At 44.1% G+C, this 16,899-nt stretch overlaps 1 protein-coding gene across 16 annotated transcripts in view; it reads left to right on the top strand.

The window, feature by feature from the left end:
- Positions 1-16,899, top strand: part of LOC124002054 (gephyrin-like) — a 135,075-nt gene that overhangs the window by 99,666 nt on the left and 18,510 nt on the right. For 8 of the 16 annotated variants that reach the window (XM_046309288.1, XM_046309285.1, XM_046309275.1 and 5 more), the window contains 4 exons: positions 6,586-6,627; positions 7,994-8,068; positions 9,868-9,933; positions 12,224-12,266. In XM_046309288.1, coding sequence (XP_046165244.1) covers positions 6,586-6,627; positions 7,994-8,068; positions 9,868-9,933; positions 12,224-12,266 — 226 coding nt within the window. The remainder of the gene's footprint in view (positions 1-6,585; positions 6,628-7,993; positions 8,069-9,867; positions 9,934-12,223; positions 12,267-16,899) is intronic. The other 8 variants (XM_046309291.1, XM_046309290.1, XM_046309289.1 and 5 more) reach the window with 5 other exon arrangements.

The following is a 16,899-nucleotide window of genomic DNA, read 5'->3' as shown; positions in this document are numbered from 1 at the left end:
CTGTCTCTGAGCTCTACGGACAATTCCTTCGACCTCTTGGCTTGGTTTTTGCTCTGACATGCACTGTCAACTATGGGACCTGTGTGTGTGTGTGTCTTTCCAAATCATGTCTAATGAATTGAATTTTCCTCAGGTAGACTCAAATTAAGTTGTTGAAACATCTCAAGGATGATCAATGGAAACCTGAGCTCAGTTTTGAGTCTCATAGCAAAGTGTCTGAATACTTAGAAAAACATCCTGGGCTCGCCCCAACCTCCTCGCCCCAACCCCCCTCTTTATATCCAAAACCTCAGTTTTGTTAGCGCGTTCAGTTAAACAGTCTCAAACAACATCCGGTGAAATTGCAGAGCATGAAACTCAACAAACAGAAATTCTCATAATAAACATACATAAAAGATATACAAATGTTATACACCAGTTTAAAGGTAAACTTCTGGTTAATCCAACTGCTGTGTCAGATTTCAAAAGGCTTTACGGCAAAAGCAAACCATGCGATTATCGGAGAACAGCGCCCAGCAGACAAATCATTACAAACAGTTAGCAGCCAAGAAGAGGAGTAACAAAAGTCAGAAATAGCAATAAAATAAAAATAAAGTATCACATACCTTTGACGATCTTCATATGATTGCACTCCCAAGACTCGATGTTACACAATAAGTGTTTTGGTTTGTTCGATAAAGTCCCTCTTTATATTCAAAAACCTCTGTTTTGTTGGTGCGTTTTGTTCAGTAACCCAATTGAACAAAGCGTGGTCACAACAGACTGATGAAAAATCAAAAAGTACCATAAAAGTTTGTAGAAACATGTCAAACGATATTTATAATCATCCAAAATTCCAAATGCTGCTCCCTACCCTAGTGAGGTTAAGAACAAATTCTTATTTACAATGAAGGCCTACCGGGGAACAGTGGGTTAACTGCCTTGTTCAGGGGCAGAATGACAGATTTTTACCTTGTCCGTTCGGGGATTCGATCCAGCAACCTTTTGCTTACTGGCTCAACGTTCTAACACAAGGTGTTTCTGTTTATTTTTAATACATTCGCAAACATTTCTAAAAACCTGTTTTCGCTTTGTCATTATGGGGTGTTGTGTGTAGATTAATGAGGACATTTTTTTTCATTTTAGAATAGTGCTTTAACTTCTCTAGGGTAGGGGGCAGCAAAATGTGAAAAGTCAAGGGGTCTGAATACCTTCCAAATGCACTGTAACTACCGTATCTATCACCAGTATCACTGATATCGTTATTGATATTGTTCTTGTTCATACTGTATTATTTTGTTCTTTCTCAATTGGCATTGACATTAAAAAAAATCAAATTGAAAAAAATTGAAAGTATATATTTTTTTGACTCTTTTGATATTGCTACTATGCAAATATGCAAGTTTAAAATTCACTGTACTGTTTACACCTTCTGTATCCTGTGCATGTGAAAAATACACTTTTGATTTAGTTTGATATAGTGTGTGTTTACCAGAGACAGTAATTTGAAGAACAACAACCTGCACTTAAGTCAGAATAGGTTCATTAACTTTCAAAGCACAATTACTTTCCCATTTGTTCAACTGCCATTAATAATAAACAATTTTCAAGTTCTGAGTCTCTACTTTAATCCAATGTAAAAAAAATAAAATAAAAAAATAAAAATCAAATGTTGCTACACAAGACCGAATCGAGGCGGTGAGTCACATATATGGCCATGGTCTCTCTTTCTCTCTCTGTCACTCCTCCTTTCCACTCCCCATGCTCTCGCTGTTGTCTCTCTTTAAAGCAGTGCATTGTAAAGGACAGGTGTGTGTGTGTGGTGTGTGTGTGTGTGTGTGTGTGTGTGTGTGTGTGTGTGTGTGTGTGTGTGTGTGTGTGTGTGTGTGTGTGTGTGTGTGTGTGTGTGTGTGTGTGTGTGTGTGTGTGTGTGTGTGTGTGTGTGTGTGTGTGTGTGTGTGTGTGTGTGTGTGTGTGTTTCTGCTCTCCTAGTCTGTACTACTGTCTAACCTACTTAAGATCCTTTCATTCTGCCCTGACCAACAGAGGATGGGTTGCAGGCATTACACATCAGTACTGACATGCACAAGAGGACACAAGACAACACACACACATGCCAGCATACAGCTGCTACAGCCACGTCCAGAATTAGCTCCAAGCTCCTGATGTTCGCTCATCTTCCTCCTCTATCTTTCTTTCTCTCTTTCTCTCGTTCTCTGCTCTTTTCTCTCTCGCCTTCTTTCTCACTGCTCACTCTTTCTCTCTCTCATTTTCTCTCTCTGTCTTTTCTCCACGCTCCCCCACTCCCCCTCTTTCTCCCTGTCCTACAGTCTTTCTCTCTCTCTCTCCCACTCTCTCACTTCGCCTGCTGTTCTCCCTGCCTTCTCTGCTGCCTCATCTCCTCTCTCTCTCTCTCTCTCTCTCTCTCTCTCTCTCTCTCTCTCTCTCTCTCTCTCTCTCTCTTCGCCTGCTGTGTTCTCCCTGCTTTCTCTGCTGCCTCATCTCTCTCACTCCCTCCCTCTCTGAGCCTGTGTGGGGTGTGTGTGTGTGCCAGTGAGCGCGTGGGAGACTACATCTTCTTAGTCAGAAGCAGGATAAAGCATGGTAAGCAGCCTGTCTCTTCTCTCCTGATTGACTGACTGGGGTTTTGTGTTTTGGTGGCTCTTTCTGCATGCGTTAGAGGGTAAAAAAGGGTTATTGTTTTGTGTGTTTTTGAAGGGATGGGGAGATTGTGTCTCTTTTGTGAGTAGTTGGTGTATTACGTTTGTGTTTTGACTGTAAAAAAAAAAAGTGTACTATAGCTCAATTTGTTCTATACTGTTGTCAATTAGCTAGCTACAACTCATCTTCAGATTTTTTATTTATTTGGATCCCTGTTAGCTGTTGCTGATGCAGCACCTACTCTTCCTGGGGTATACTAACACACAGTAGCATTGCTTAGGCTTGCTGAAACCTGTAGCTGGCTATCTCACCAATGGTCTATTTTTAAATGTTTTATTTCACCTTTATTCTGACAGGGAGTCATGCTGAGACAAAGGTCTCTTTTACAGATGAGCCCTGTATCAAACATACACATCAATATACACGCCAATACACTAAAAGCAAATCGCAAATCATATAGAACAAACACATTCTTCAGCGAAAAAGGTCTGAGTGAGTTTTGAAATCCGAATAGAAGGCATGCCATTCTCTCCGTAGGGAAGAACTGGACTAGTAGTACTGCATTAGATAAAGTGGTTCTAGATTACATGGTCTCAGATGTTGGCCTCGGGTGATAATGCTGTCTTGCTGCTGTACCTAGATGTGGTATTGTCAGAAAGCCAGGACTTGGATGTTAGTGTGCTGTAGCTTCATCCAGATCTATTGACTCATTTTCTCTGGGTCTGTAGCAGCTTTGTACTGGCATCATGAAAGCTTAGTATCTTGTCAGTGCTGTTGAAAGCAGTTCAATATTAGTTAGAGATGGCTGTTTACTAGTCAGAGCAACACAATGTTATTGGCTCTAGTCAACTCCACAGGACGGGGGTGTGTATGTTGGTCCTTCCACCCTCTTCCTGGGGTGAGGAGGGGTTCTGCATGCCTCCAGAGTGGTGCCCTCTGGGGATGAGTACGGGCTGCTGGCTCTTGGCCTGAGTTGTACACATGGATAAAGAACAAGCGTAAACCGATTATGAGTGAGGCACAGCATTCAGGACAAATCAGGAGAGAGAGAGAGATGGAGGGTGATAAGAGAGGGAGAACTAACATTACGGTAGAAAATATGAAGAGTGAGAGTGGCAGGAACAGGAGCTTCTGCTTTTACCCAGAGGCCTTGCACTTCCGTCTGGATGCAGCGCGTGTGTGTGCGGTGAAGTGTTTTGTGTGTGTGCCAACCTAATCTAGCTATAGAGTGGGCGATGCCATGCCACAGATAGGTTGGCTATGCTTTCCGCTACTACACACTTGGCTATGTCGAACAACATCGTCAGCCCTGGATGGGCTCGAGAGAGAAAGCTATAATCACCTTGGTTCTATACAGGGATCACACTGCTAAACTTAAGGATATACACACACCTGGCGACTGTCCAGACGTGAGTTTCAGCACTGCAGGTAAATAAGGCTAACTGGGAGAAAATATTTTTCCCCTCGTGTTGACAGAACCATGTCGTCATTTCACACAACAGTCATGTTACTAATGATACTGAACAAAAATATAAATGCAACATGCAATAATTTCAGACTTTACGGAGTTTTCAGGAAGTCAGTCAATTTATATCAATTGATGAGGCCCTAATCTATGGATGTCACATGACTGGGAATACAGCTAGCATCTGTAGGCCACAGATACCTTAAACGGGTAAGTGCGGGGATCAGAAAACCTGTCAGTATTTGCCTCATGCAGCACGACACATATCCTTCACATAGAGTTGATCAGGCTGTTGCTTGTGGAATGTTGTCCCACTCCTCTTCAATGGCCGTGTGAAGTTGCTGGATATTGGCGGAAACTGGAATGCTGTCGTACATGGCGGTCCAGAGCATCCCAAACATGCTCAATGTCCGGTGAGTATGCACCCCATGGACGAACTGGGACATTTTCAGCTTCCAGGAATTGTGTACAGATCCTTGCGACATGGGGCTGTGCATTATCATGCTGAAACATGAGGAGATGGCGGCGGATAAATGGCACGACAATGGGCATCAGGATCTCGTTACGGAATCTCTGTGCATTCAAATTGCAATTGTGTTCGTTGCCTGTACCTTATGCTTGCCCATATCATAACCCCACCGCCACCATGATGCACTCTGTTCACAACGTTGACATCAACAAACCGCTCGCCCACACATCCTGCAGGTGAAGAACCCGGATGTAAGTCGCTCTGGATAAGAGCGTCTGCTAAATTATTTAAATGTAAATGTAAATGTAGCGGTTCTGGGCTGGCGTGGTTACACGTGGTCTGCGGTTGTGAGGCTGGTTGGACGTACTGGAGGCGGCTTATGGTAGAGACATTAACATTAAATTATCTGGCAACAGCTCTGATGGACATTCCTGCAGTCATCATGCCAATTGCAAGCTCCCTCATCTGTGGCATTGTGCTATGTGACAAAACTGCACATTTTAGAGTAGCCTTTTGCTATCCCCGGCACAAGGTGCACCTGTGTAATGATCATGCTGTTTAATCAGAGGCTTGATATGCCACACCTATCAGATGGATGGATTATCTTGGCAAAGGAGAAATGCTCACGAACAGGGATGTAAACACATTTGTGCACAACATTTTAGAGAAATAATATTTTTGTGCGTATGGTACATTTCTGTGATCTTTACATGCGGCTTTTATATGTTTATTCAGTCTCATTGGTGTGTGTGTTTTGAAACTCTGAACCATCAGTATTGAGCAGCAGTCCCATGATACTCCCACTTGTCTCTGTAATAAATGTCCATTGGTTTGTCCTTGCACCCCCCCGCCCCCTGTAATACACACACACACACACACACACCCTTTAGACGTTGATTGATGATTGGAGCAGGAGTCTGAGGTCAGCTCAAGGAGAACCACAGGGACCCTATGGTTGATATAGAGATGTGCACGCACGTCACCGGGTCCGACAGATTAGTAACACGAGGTGAAAAGGTGCATGTAGCCACCTGACTCATACGTGAACAAACTGGCAAAACTAAAGCCTAACCCAAGCGACGTGTGTGTGTGATACCAACTTCCCTTTTTAAAAGTGTCATTCCCTGTGTGTGAGGTGGTTAGGTAGATAGCCTAGTCGGGCCATTAACCCGAAAGGTTGGTTGTTTGAATTCCCAGAGGCCACAAGGGGAAAAATCGGTCTGTCTGCCCTTGAGGAAGGCACCCTAATTGCTCCAGGGTGGCCATCAATAATGTTTGATCCCTGGCCGTGACCCCACTCTGTGATGGTGTCTTGGGGAGTTGGGATATGCCCCTCCCCCAAAACAGATTTCACACCTCATACTCGTACAGTTTACCCACTTCTACATGCACTGAAACAGGACCAATATATGCTCCCCTTATTTAACCTTTTTTTTTGTGTGTGAAACCACATCCCGTCCACTATACTGTCTTAGCACTAGTCTCATCCTCCATTACGAAGCCAATGCTGTTCTGCAGTTGTTCCTTTAGCAGCCAGTGTGACACAACTCTCGTTGTAGTTTTCACATGTAATAAAAGCAATAGCATATATCTTTGTTGCTGAGCTGGGTTTTTCTTTCTGTTGCAGCACTGTGATGGTTTATTGTAGTATCATTCCAGGCGTCTTTGGATTGAATATCGAACTTAACACTGTGAGGATAGGTCTCTGTCTTGTATGTACAGTAGCGTAGGGGTGAGTAACCATAGGACAACACTCCTGTTTGTCTGTCAACGTTTGAAGTTGGGCCAGTGTGAGATGGGCCAGTGTGAGATGCAACTGTTGTCCACCACCCCAGTAGGGACGCTGTTTTGTCTGTCCTCCCTCTCCTGCCTCGCCCTGCCTGTGGCTGCCACTGGCTGTTGTGTGCTAAACCTGTTCTCTTCTCCCTCCCTCCTTTCCCCTCTTCCCCTATCCCTCTCACCTCTTCTCTCCCTCTCACCCTATCGCTCTCTTCCACGGTACCGTCCCTAGGCCCGGCTCCCCTCCTGCTCATCCACTTATAGTGTCTCTGAGGTACCTCAGCATGTGTCAATCTTCCTGCGTCGCCATGGCAACTGCCCCATCCACCACCCCACCCTCATTTCTATCTCCCATCCTCTGTCGGATACCCTCTTTCCTGCCTGTTTCGAGACCCTTCCACCATCCTTTCCTCCTCCTGTTGTCCCATCCCTATGTCCTTCCACCTGCCTCACCCCTCCTCTCCCCTTACTGTAATCCCCCCAACCTCTCAAACAGGCATGCATCTCACTGATGACCCAAGAGTATATACATCTGGAGACACTATATAAGGTTTTAAAAGTATTCTTTTGTTGTAGGCTATTTCTTGAGTTTTTAAGTTTACCGGCTAAGTGTTCTTGTTTAACTCATGTTTTATTTTTCAACCCTTTTAAAAATTATTGTAGAACGTCATTATTCATCATTTTACTATAGATTTTTGTTTTATCTTTCCCTTGTTCCAAAGCCCCTCCAATATCGTGCAAACTGATGACCTCCTATGCTGACCTGGAGTATCTGTCTCACACACACACACACACACACACACACACGCACACGCACACACGCACACGCACACATGCACACACACACATGCACACACACACATGCACACGCACACATGCACACACACACACGCACAGTCATGCACACACATACTGGGCTGCAACACACACACACACAGTCATGCACACACACACTGGGCTGCAACACACACACACACAGTCATGCACACACACACAGTGTAGCTGTAGGGGAGACAGAGTCAATCTCTGAACTCTCGCTTCTCTTCATTATAAATCCGCTCTGTCTGCCTCCCAAATGGCGACTCTATTTTCTTTATAGTGCATTACTTTTCACCATTGCCCATAGGGCTCAGGTCAGAAGTAGTGCACTATAAAGGGAACAGGGTGCCATTTGCGAGGCAGCCTCATTCTTTTGTTCCTTAGGCTTCAAATCGAATCCACTCTTAGATGGATCATTTTAAAAATACCCTTGTGTCCTAATCATCACACTTCCTATAGAACCATGGGATGAGCAACTGTGTTTTTTTTGCTTTGTGATCATTAAGACACCGCAATGTTTTCAGACTGAGTCGATGATAGTTAACGTATAAATGGTAGGTTCATATTCATACGGTTCAGGGCTGTTTTTAAAAACTCTTTTCATGTTTGATTTGTCTTTCTTTGTTTACATGATTGTTAGTCATTGCAGTCAGTCATTACCTGTGTAGTCTCTTTCTATCTCTCATCTCATCTCAGTCTCAGCAGGTGTGCTTGCTTTGTAGTGGGTTTGACGGGTGGGAATTGGAGGTGTGTGTGTTTGGCATGGTTGTCCGTGGAATGTGTGTGGTCCAAGTGAGTGACTGTCCTGTGGCTTTCTCCAGGCCGCACGGAGAGAGTTCAGGGCTCACCTGGATGAGGTCACCACGCTCCAGTCTAGGTACTCTACCTTGGACCAGGTAAATGGTTACACGCACACACGCACACACACACACGCCACTCTCAGGGCCATCAGAAAGGCCTCCTGTCGTCTCAGGTCTGTGACAGGCTCCCTTTATCACTAGAGGGCATTCAGCAGTATTGCCATCCTGGCCCACAGGCTATGATTGATCCATCTGATTGGGTAATCACCTGGTAAGGGGTTTTTCAATTGCGCTCTCATGCCTTTCTTTTAGTCCCCAGTAATCAGTCCTCATTGGCATTCATCAACATGTTAACTCATCTGTTTCTGCTTCACATCTCATCTTGATGACATACTGTGAACGTGTGTGTGTGTGTGTGTGTGTGTGTGTGTGTGTGTGTGTGTGTGTGTGTGTGTGTGTGTGTGTGTGTGTGTGTGTGTGTGTGTGTGTGTGTGTGTGTGTGTGTGTGTGTGTGTGTGTGTGTGTGTGTGTGTGTTGTCCCTGTGTCCGTCTCTCAGTGTCTTTTGGAGTTTTTTTCTGGCAAAAAACAATCATATTTCCTTCCCGTTCATCCATTTCTTCACTCTGTCATTTTTCATTCAATGATTCACCCGATCCTTCCCTTCTCTGTTCGCCTCGCTGTTTCATCCATGACGTCTGGTGCGGGCATAATGAGCAGCGGAAGAAAGATGGAAGAGAAGAGAGAGGTGAAAGGGAGGGAGAGACCCAGTGCTGGCAGATGGATAGCATCAGCGACCACACAGTGATGCGAGTGACTGTGTTCCCTCCACTTGGCATGTTCCTGTGAGACCGTTGTCATGGTAAAGGCAGACGAGCCTGCCTGAACATAAGGCAGCTGCCTGCCTACGTATCTGCTCAGTGGAGTGTGTGTGTGTGTGTGTGTGTGTGTGTGTGTGTGTGTGTGTGTGTGTGTGTGTGTGTGTGTGTGTGTGTGTGTGTGTGTGTGTGTGTGTGTGTGTGTGTGTGTGTGTGTGTGTGTGTGTGTGTGTGTGTGTGTGTGTGTGTGTGTGTGTCTAGCATCTCCCTAGAGACTGTCTCCTTTCAGATATTTTCCCTCCAGTCTTGTTGTGTCCTAGCTATTGTGATGATTTCTCATCCTTCTGCGTAGTCGCTGTTTTGTCTAATGCAGTGTTGTTGTTGTTGTTGTTTAGGTTGAGCGCTTAAGGGGAGCTGAGCTCCTGCCTTATATATTATTTATGTAGTCTAACTTGTTGATCTCCACCCCTCGGCGGGTTGATCCATAGTGTTACACCGGGCCAATGTTGACAGAATCCTCCGTATCCCATTTCCCCGACCTTCACCTCATCTCACCGCTAGCCTTTGTTTTGTTGCCTGCGTGGCCATTATTTCCCTTCCACTTATGGCACTAAGATGGGTGTACTGTACAGACCTGTTTTAACAGGTGGTTCTACTAAATCTACCCTCCACCACCACCGCCCCCACCAGTACCCGGGTCAGTAAGGCTCAGTGTCTTACTGTGCATCTGTGTTGAGACGTGTTACTTTCAGTAACGCTGTGTTGCACCTGCTCAGTCATCCTTCCTCGCCCTGAGCACACATCGTTCTGTGTTCTCTCATTCTTTTTATCACTTCATCCCCTCCCTCACTTTTACCTTCAGGTACAGCTGTTCACGTCTCAACTCCAGAACTTGACAACCTCTAGTTGGGTTACAGATCAGTTTATTCCGACTGTCTGTTGTTTCATTCAACCCTGGCGGGTTACCTAACCTTACACTGCTGATGATTTGTAGCTACTGTTTCCTAGCGTTCCTCTGCTCTGTCTGTTGTAAAACTATTGTCTCTGTCATGTCCTGTCCATATGCTACTGTACTGTAGCTCCACTCTAGGTTGGAGGGGCTCAACGAGGACCACAGAGGCCATAGCAGAACCTACGACTCGCGAGTAACTACCCCCCCCTGTTGTTCTCTGTTTCTCTCCTTTCTATCACTCACTCTTTCCTCAGTAGCAATCTATTTATTATTCTAACATACATTCTCTCCTTTTTTGAGTAGCTGTATCGTGTGGTGGTGGAATCTATGGATTATCAGTTCCGTTCACTAGTCCTTTTCTCTCTGCTCATCCTCTGTTCTTGCCACTTATTTCTGCTCTCTCGCTTTCGTTCGTGTGGGCTGTAGGACCATGCTGTGCCTCCTCACTCTCATCCCTTCCTACTCTCTCTCGCTCTCTCTGCTCTCCCCGTCAGTGTTTTTGACTGCATCGGTGTGCCATCAGTAGTGCTGGTCTTTTTTTGAGTTGTGGTTGGTTGGTTGATTTTAATCTTGGTCGTACTGTGTGTACTGTGGTAGAGAGGGTCTCTGTCTGTTCCACCAGACCTTAGCTTGCTCATGTGTCACTCTCCTTTTAGGCCAGGGGCATTGGGTCTCAGAGGTTCCAGGTAGGGGCTATATACGTACTGCAGACAGTATTTTTATAGATATATATCTATATAGATATAGATATATAAAAATAACGATTATTGGAGGACCAAAAAAGCTGATACCGATTAATTGGCCGATTTTAAATAAAATAAAATAAAAAATACAAATTGAAAAATTTAACAAAATATGTATTTGTAATAATGACAATTACAACAATACTGAATTAACACTTATTTTAACTTAATAGAATACATCAATAAAATCAATTTAGCCTCAAGTAGATAAGGAAAAATGTTCAATTTGGTTTAAATAATGCAAAAACAAAGTGTTGGACAAGAACGTAAAAGTGCAATATGTGCAGTTCCTTGCTCAGAACATGAGAACATATGAAAGCTGGTGGTTCCTTTTAACATGAGTCTTCAATATTCCCAGGTAAGAAGTGTTAGGTTGTCGTTATTATAGGACTATTTCCCTTTATACCATTTGTATTTCATTAACCCTTGACTATTGGATGTTCTTATAGGCACTTTAGTATTGCCAGTGTAACAGTATAGCTTCCGTCCCGCTCCTCGTTCCTCCCTGGGCTCGAACCAGCAACACAACGACAACAGCCACCACATCGAAGCAGCGTTACCCATGCAGAGCAAGGGAAACAACCTCCCCAAGGCTCAGAGCGAGTGAAGTTTGAAACGCTATTAGCGCGCGCTAACTAGCCAGCCATTTCACTTCAGTTACACCAGCCTCATCTCGGGAGTTGATAGGCTTGAAGTCATAAACAGCGCAATGCTTGACGCACAACAAAGAGCTGCTGGCAAACTGCACAAAAGTGCTGTTTGAATGAATGTTTACGTGCCTGCTTCTGCCTACCTCTGCCTACCTCTGCTCAGTCAGATACTTAGATACTTGTATGCTTGTATGCTCAGTCAGATTATATGTAACGCAGGACACGCTAGATAATATCTAGTAATATCATCAACCATGTGTAGTTAACTAGTGATTATGATTGATAGTTTTTTATAAGATAAGTTTAATGCTAGCTAGCAACTTACCTTGGCTTACTGCATTCGCGTAACAGGCAGTCTCCTTGTGGAGTGCACCGAAAGAGAGGCAGGTCGTTATTGCGTTAGACTAGTTAACTGTAAGTTTGCAAGATTGGATTGCAAGATTGGATCCCCCGAGCTGACAATGTCTTTCTGCCCCTGAACGAGGCAGTTAACCCACCGTCATTGATAAGAATGTGTTCTTAACTGACTTTCCTAGTTAAATAAATATTAAATAAAGGTGGGGGGGAAAAACCCGGCGCCCAAAAAGTTATGAAAACTTTAAATCGGCCCTAATTATATATATATATAGATGGATATAAACACCTGTAAAAGACCGCTATACTACTGTGAGGTGAAGCGAATCCCACCTCTTTCCCAAACCAACTCTAAACCAAACCTAAACCTCAATGAAGCAGTGGCCCTTATCCATTCCCACTTTCCCCATACACATGTTCTGCTCAGTGAGACAGATCCTCTATCCTTGGCCTAAGGGAGCCTCATCTTATCGATTTTTGTTTATTGCCATTCATGTTCTGAGGATTGACTTGATTGTGATTGTCCCTATGTTCTGCGTTTAGAAGTTGAGGGATGTGTAGAATGTATATGGCCATTCCAGTATATTTGGGCCAGTGTGGAATGTTTTTATTCTTTTTGGACAGAGGCCTCTATTCCCATTGATCTCACCTCAACCATTTCTTTCTCGCTGTTCTTCTTCCATTTTTCCCCCCTCCTCTATCTTCCTTCTCTTTCTCTCTCTCTCGCTTTCTGTAGGTTCAGTCGCGGTGTGGCAGCAAAGAGAACATCCTGAGAGCTAGTAAGTTATTTGATCGAGAATTGTGTGTGTGTGTGTGTGTGTGTGTGTGTGTGTGTGTGTGTGTGTGTGTGTGTGTGTGTGTGTGTGTGTGTGTGTGTGTGTGTGTGTGTGTGTGTGTGTGTGTGTGTGTGTGTGTGTGTGTGTGTGTGTGTGTGTGTGTGTGTGTGTGTTAGTGCCTTATTTTTCTCTCTCAATTTCAGTTTTGATTTTTTTTTTAAATACATTAAATGCACTATGCTTTATGTTGATTGAGTGCTTTAATAGCACTGAATAAAACAAGTCCCATGGTGGTAGTAACTGACCACTTCTTAACCATCAGTTATTCACATCGCATTACTTCAAGTAACCTGCTCAATGGATTATGGTCATTGTAGATAGTTTAGCTCGGAAAACGTGATAGTTATGTAGAACTTTGGCCTATTGGAAACTGCAACTCCCTATTACATTGCACAGTTCGGGCATTATCTGATTTGTTTCTAGAGAAACTGCAGCACAATGTGTGCAACATGGGAAACACGAAATGGAATTCAAATAACTGAACCGACATATGTCAGCTCAGCACTAGTGTTGGGGGGGGGTCCCTAATTATACTCAGGGGGAAAACTAGTCATCCTCACAAAAGTTGAGTGAAAGATTAGAGTCTTACCCTTATAGCTCTTGGCTTTTCTTACTAGCACTGACTTTGGTGATAGCTGCTTTATTGAAGAGTAGTTTTACTTAGAACTACATCACATCAGTGTTACGATTCCAAGATGGCATAGCAGTTCAGACGTCTTTTGTCCTCGTCGTGTCCCATATATATATATTTACAACTTTTTTCACATACATTTTTTTAAATTTTCCATCAACTCATCTTCAAAACACTCTCCTGCAACCCGCCTCACCAATTTATATTTATAAAAAAGTATTATTTACCTCAAATCTGTAATCCTCCAAGAAGCTAGCCAGGAGCTAGCCAGGAGCTAGCCAGGAGCTAGCCAGGAGCTAGCCAGGAGCTAGCCCAGAAGCTAATCAGAATCTAGTTCAGAAGCTAGTTAGCTTCTTTACTGGCAAATCGTTAGTATTCAGCTAACCACGGTTTGTGGTCATCAGCTATCCTTTAGCTAGAAAATCTATCGCCAGTTTTGTATGGCGCAGCGCAGCGCGGCTCAGAACGGAACATACCGGACCGATTTTTCTCCATGTCCCTGGATTTCAACCGCTCTCTGGACATTCATACCTGGATCTCACAGCTAGCCAGCTGCTATCCGTGTGACTATCGGCTTTCGTCGATTCCGGAGCAAACATCAATTATTCCGGAGCTAGCCAGCTCCGTCAATCACTCCTGGGCTGCAGTCACCTATCCGGACCCGTTTTACTGCCTACGCGGAGCCCCACCGGGCCTTCACAACTGGACTGCCGGCGTTATCTACCCGAAGGAGTTATCCGGCTGGCTCCTCCGTCGCGACGTTACCTGAACGCCCATCTGCGGCCTGCTAACCGTTAGCTGTCTTATCGGCTGCTATCTGAATAGACAATCGGACAATTTATTTATTTATTTTTTATTATTATTATGTTTTCTTCTTGGGCCTCTATAACTATCTATTGTTTTTATTTTTGTTGTTGTGTGATTTGGATTAATCCCCTCCACCACACGGAACCCCACTAATCTACTGACGGAACGCAAGAGGTGGCTAATAACAGACCTCCATCCTATGCTAGCTTGCTACCGATAGCCTGGCTAGCTGTCTAAATCGCCGTGACCCCCAACCAACCTCTCCACTCACCGGTCCCTTTTGATCACTCGACTCAGCATGCCTCTCCTTAATGTCAATATGCCTTGTCCATTGCTGTTCTGGTTAGTGTTTATTGGCTTATTTCGCTGTAGAGCCTCTAGTCCTGCTCACTATACCTTATCCAACCTATTAGTTCCACCACCCACACATGCAATGACAGCTGCTGGTTTCAATAATGTTTCTAGAGACAATATCTCTCTCTTCATCACTCAATACCTAGGTTTACCTCCACTGTATTCACATCCTACCATACCTTTGTCTGTACATTATACCTTGATGCTATTTTATTGCCCCCAGAAACCTCCTTTTACTCTCTGTTCCAGACATTCTAGACGACCAACTCTTATTGCTTTTAGCCGCACCCTTATTCTACTCCTCCTATGTTCCTCTGGCGATGTAGAGGTGAATCCAGGCCCTGCAGTGCCTAGCTCCACTCCTATTCCCCAGGCGCTCTTTTTTGACGACTTCTGTAACCGTAATAGCCTTGGTTTCATGCATGTTAACATTATAACATTAGAAGCTTCGTCCCTAAGTTTGTTCTATTCACTGCTTTAGCACACTCTGCCAACCCGGATGTTCGAGCTGTGTCTGAATCCTGGCTTAGGAAGACCACCAAAAATTCTGAAATTTTAATTCCAAACTACAACATTTTCAGACAAGATAGAACTGCCAAAGGGGGCGGTGTTGCAATCTACTGCAAAGATAGCCTGCAGAGTCCTGTCCTACTATCCAGGTCTGTACCCAAACAATTTGAACTTCTACTTTTAAAAATCCACCTCTCTAAAAACAAGTCTCTCACTGTTGCCGCCTGCTATAGACCACCCTCTGCCCCCAGCTGTGCTCTGGACACCATATGTGAACTGATTGCCCCCCCATCTATCTTCAGAGCTCGTGCTGCTAGGCGACCTAAACTGGAACATGCTTAACTTCTTGCGTCGAGCCATCCCGGATCCGGTATCGTGACTACAGCCTCAAGCTCATTACCATAACGCAACGTTAACTATTCATGAAAATCTCAAATGAAATGAAATTAATCTATTTGCTCTCAAGCTTAGCCTTTTGTTAACAACACTGTCATCTCAGATTTTCAAAATATGCTTCTCAACCATTGCAAAACAAGCATTTGTGTAACAGTATTGATGGCTAACGTACCATTTAGCGTTAGCATTCAGCATGCAACATTTTCCACAAAAACCATAAAAGCATTCAAATAAAAGAATTTACCTTTGAAGAACTTCAGATGTTTTCAATGAGGAGACTCTTTTAGATAGCAAATGTTCCGTTTTTTACAAAAAATATTATTTGTGTCGACTAATCGCTCCGTTTTGTTCATCACGTTTGGTTAAGGAAAAAAAAAGTAATTAAAACGCAAACTTTTTTCCAAATTAATTCCATAATATCGACAGAAACATGGCAAACCGATGTTTAGAATCAATCCTCAAGGTGTTATTCACATATCTATCGACGATAAAATCCAATGTGGCAGTTTACTTTCAATTCTGAAGAAATGGAATGCGCATGGACACATGACACCGGGCGGGACACCAGGTAAATGTAGTCTCTTATGGTCAATCTTCCAATGATATGCCTACAAACACGTCACAATGCTGCAGACACCTCGGGGAATAGACGGAGAGCGCAGGCTCATTCCTGGCGCATTCACAGCCATATAAGGAGACATTGGAACACAGTGCCTTCAGAATCCGGGGCATTTCCTGAATGAAACTTCATCTTGGTTTCGCCTGTTGCATTAGTTCTGGGGCACGCACAGATAATATCTTTGCAGTTTTGGAGACGTCAGAGTTTTGTCTTTCCAAAGCTGTCAATTCCATGCATAGTCGAGCATCTTTTCGTGACAAAATATTGAGCTTAAAACGGGCACGTCATTTTTATCCAATAATGACACATCGCCCCCATAGGTTCAAGAGGTTAACACCCCAGCCATCCTACAATCTAAGCTTGATGCCCTCAATCTCACACAAATGATCAATGAACCTACCAGGTACGTCCTCAAAGCGTTAAACACGGGCACCCTCATAGATATCATCCTTACCAACTTGCCCTCTAAATACACCTCTGCTGTCTTCAACCAAGATCTCAGCGATCACTGCCTCATTGCCTGCATCTGTAATGGGGCAGCGGTCAAACGACCTCCACTCATCACTGTCAAATGTTCCCTGAAACACTTCAGCGAGCAGGCCTTTCTAATCGACCTGGCCGGGGTATCCTGGAAGGATATTGATCTCATCCCGTCAGTAGAGGATGCCTGGATATTTTTTTTAAATGCCTTCCTAACCATCTTAAATAAACATGCCCCATTCAAGAAATTTAGAACCAGGAACAGATATAGCCCTTGGTTCTCCCCAGACCTGACTGCCCTTAACCAACACAAAAACATCCTATGGCGTTCTGCATTAGCATCGAACAGCCCCCGTGATATGCAGCTGTTCAGGGAAGCTAGAAACCATTATACACAGGCAGTTGAAAAGCCAAGGCTGGCTTTTTCAAGCAGAAATTTGCTTCCCGCAACACTAACTCAAAAAAGTTCTGGGACACTGTAAAGTCCATGGAGAATAAGAACACCTCCTCCCAGCTGCCCACTGCACTGAAGATAGGAAACACTGTCACCACTGATAATTCCACCATAATTGAGAATTTCAATAAGCATTTTTCTACGGCTGGCCATGCTTTCCACCTGGCTACTCCTACCCCGGTCAACAGCACTGCACCCCCAACAGCAACTCGCCCAAGCCTTCCCCATTTCTCCTTCTCCCAAATCCGATCAGCTGATGTTCTGAAAGAGCTGCAAAATCTGGACCCCTACAAATCAGCCGGGCTAGACAATTTGGACCTTTTTT

This window comes from Oncorhynchus gorbuscha, linkage group LG17 (genome assembly GCF_021184085.1).
Source record: "Oncorhynchus gorbuscha isolate QuinsamMale2020 ecotype Even-year linkage group LG17, OgorEven_v1.0, whole genome shotgun sequence".
NCBI classification, from domain to species: Eukaryota; Metazoa; Chordata; class Actinopteri; order Salmoniformes; family Salmonidae; genus Oncorhynchus; species Oncorhynchus gorbuscha.
Note: the sequence above shows the minus strand (reverse complement) of the source record. Positions and strands in the feature narration are given on the sequence as shown.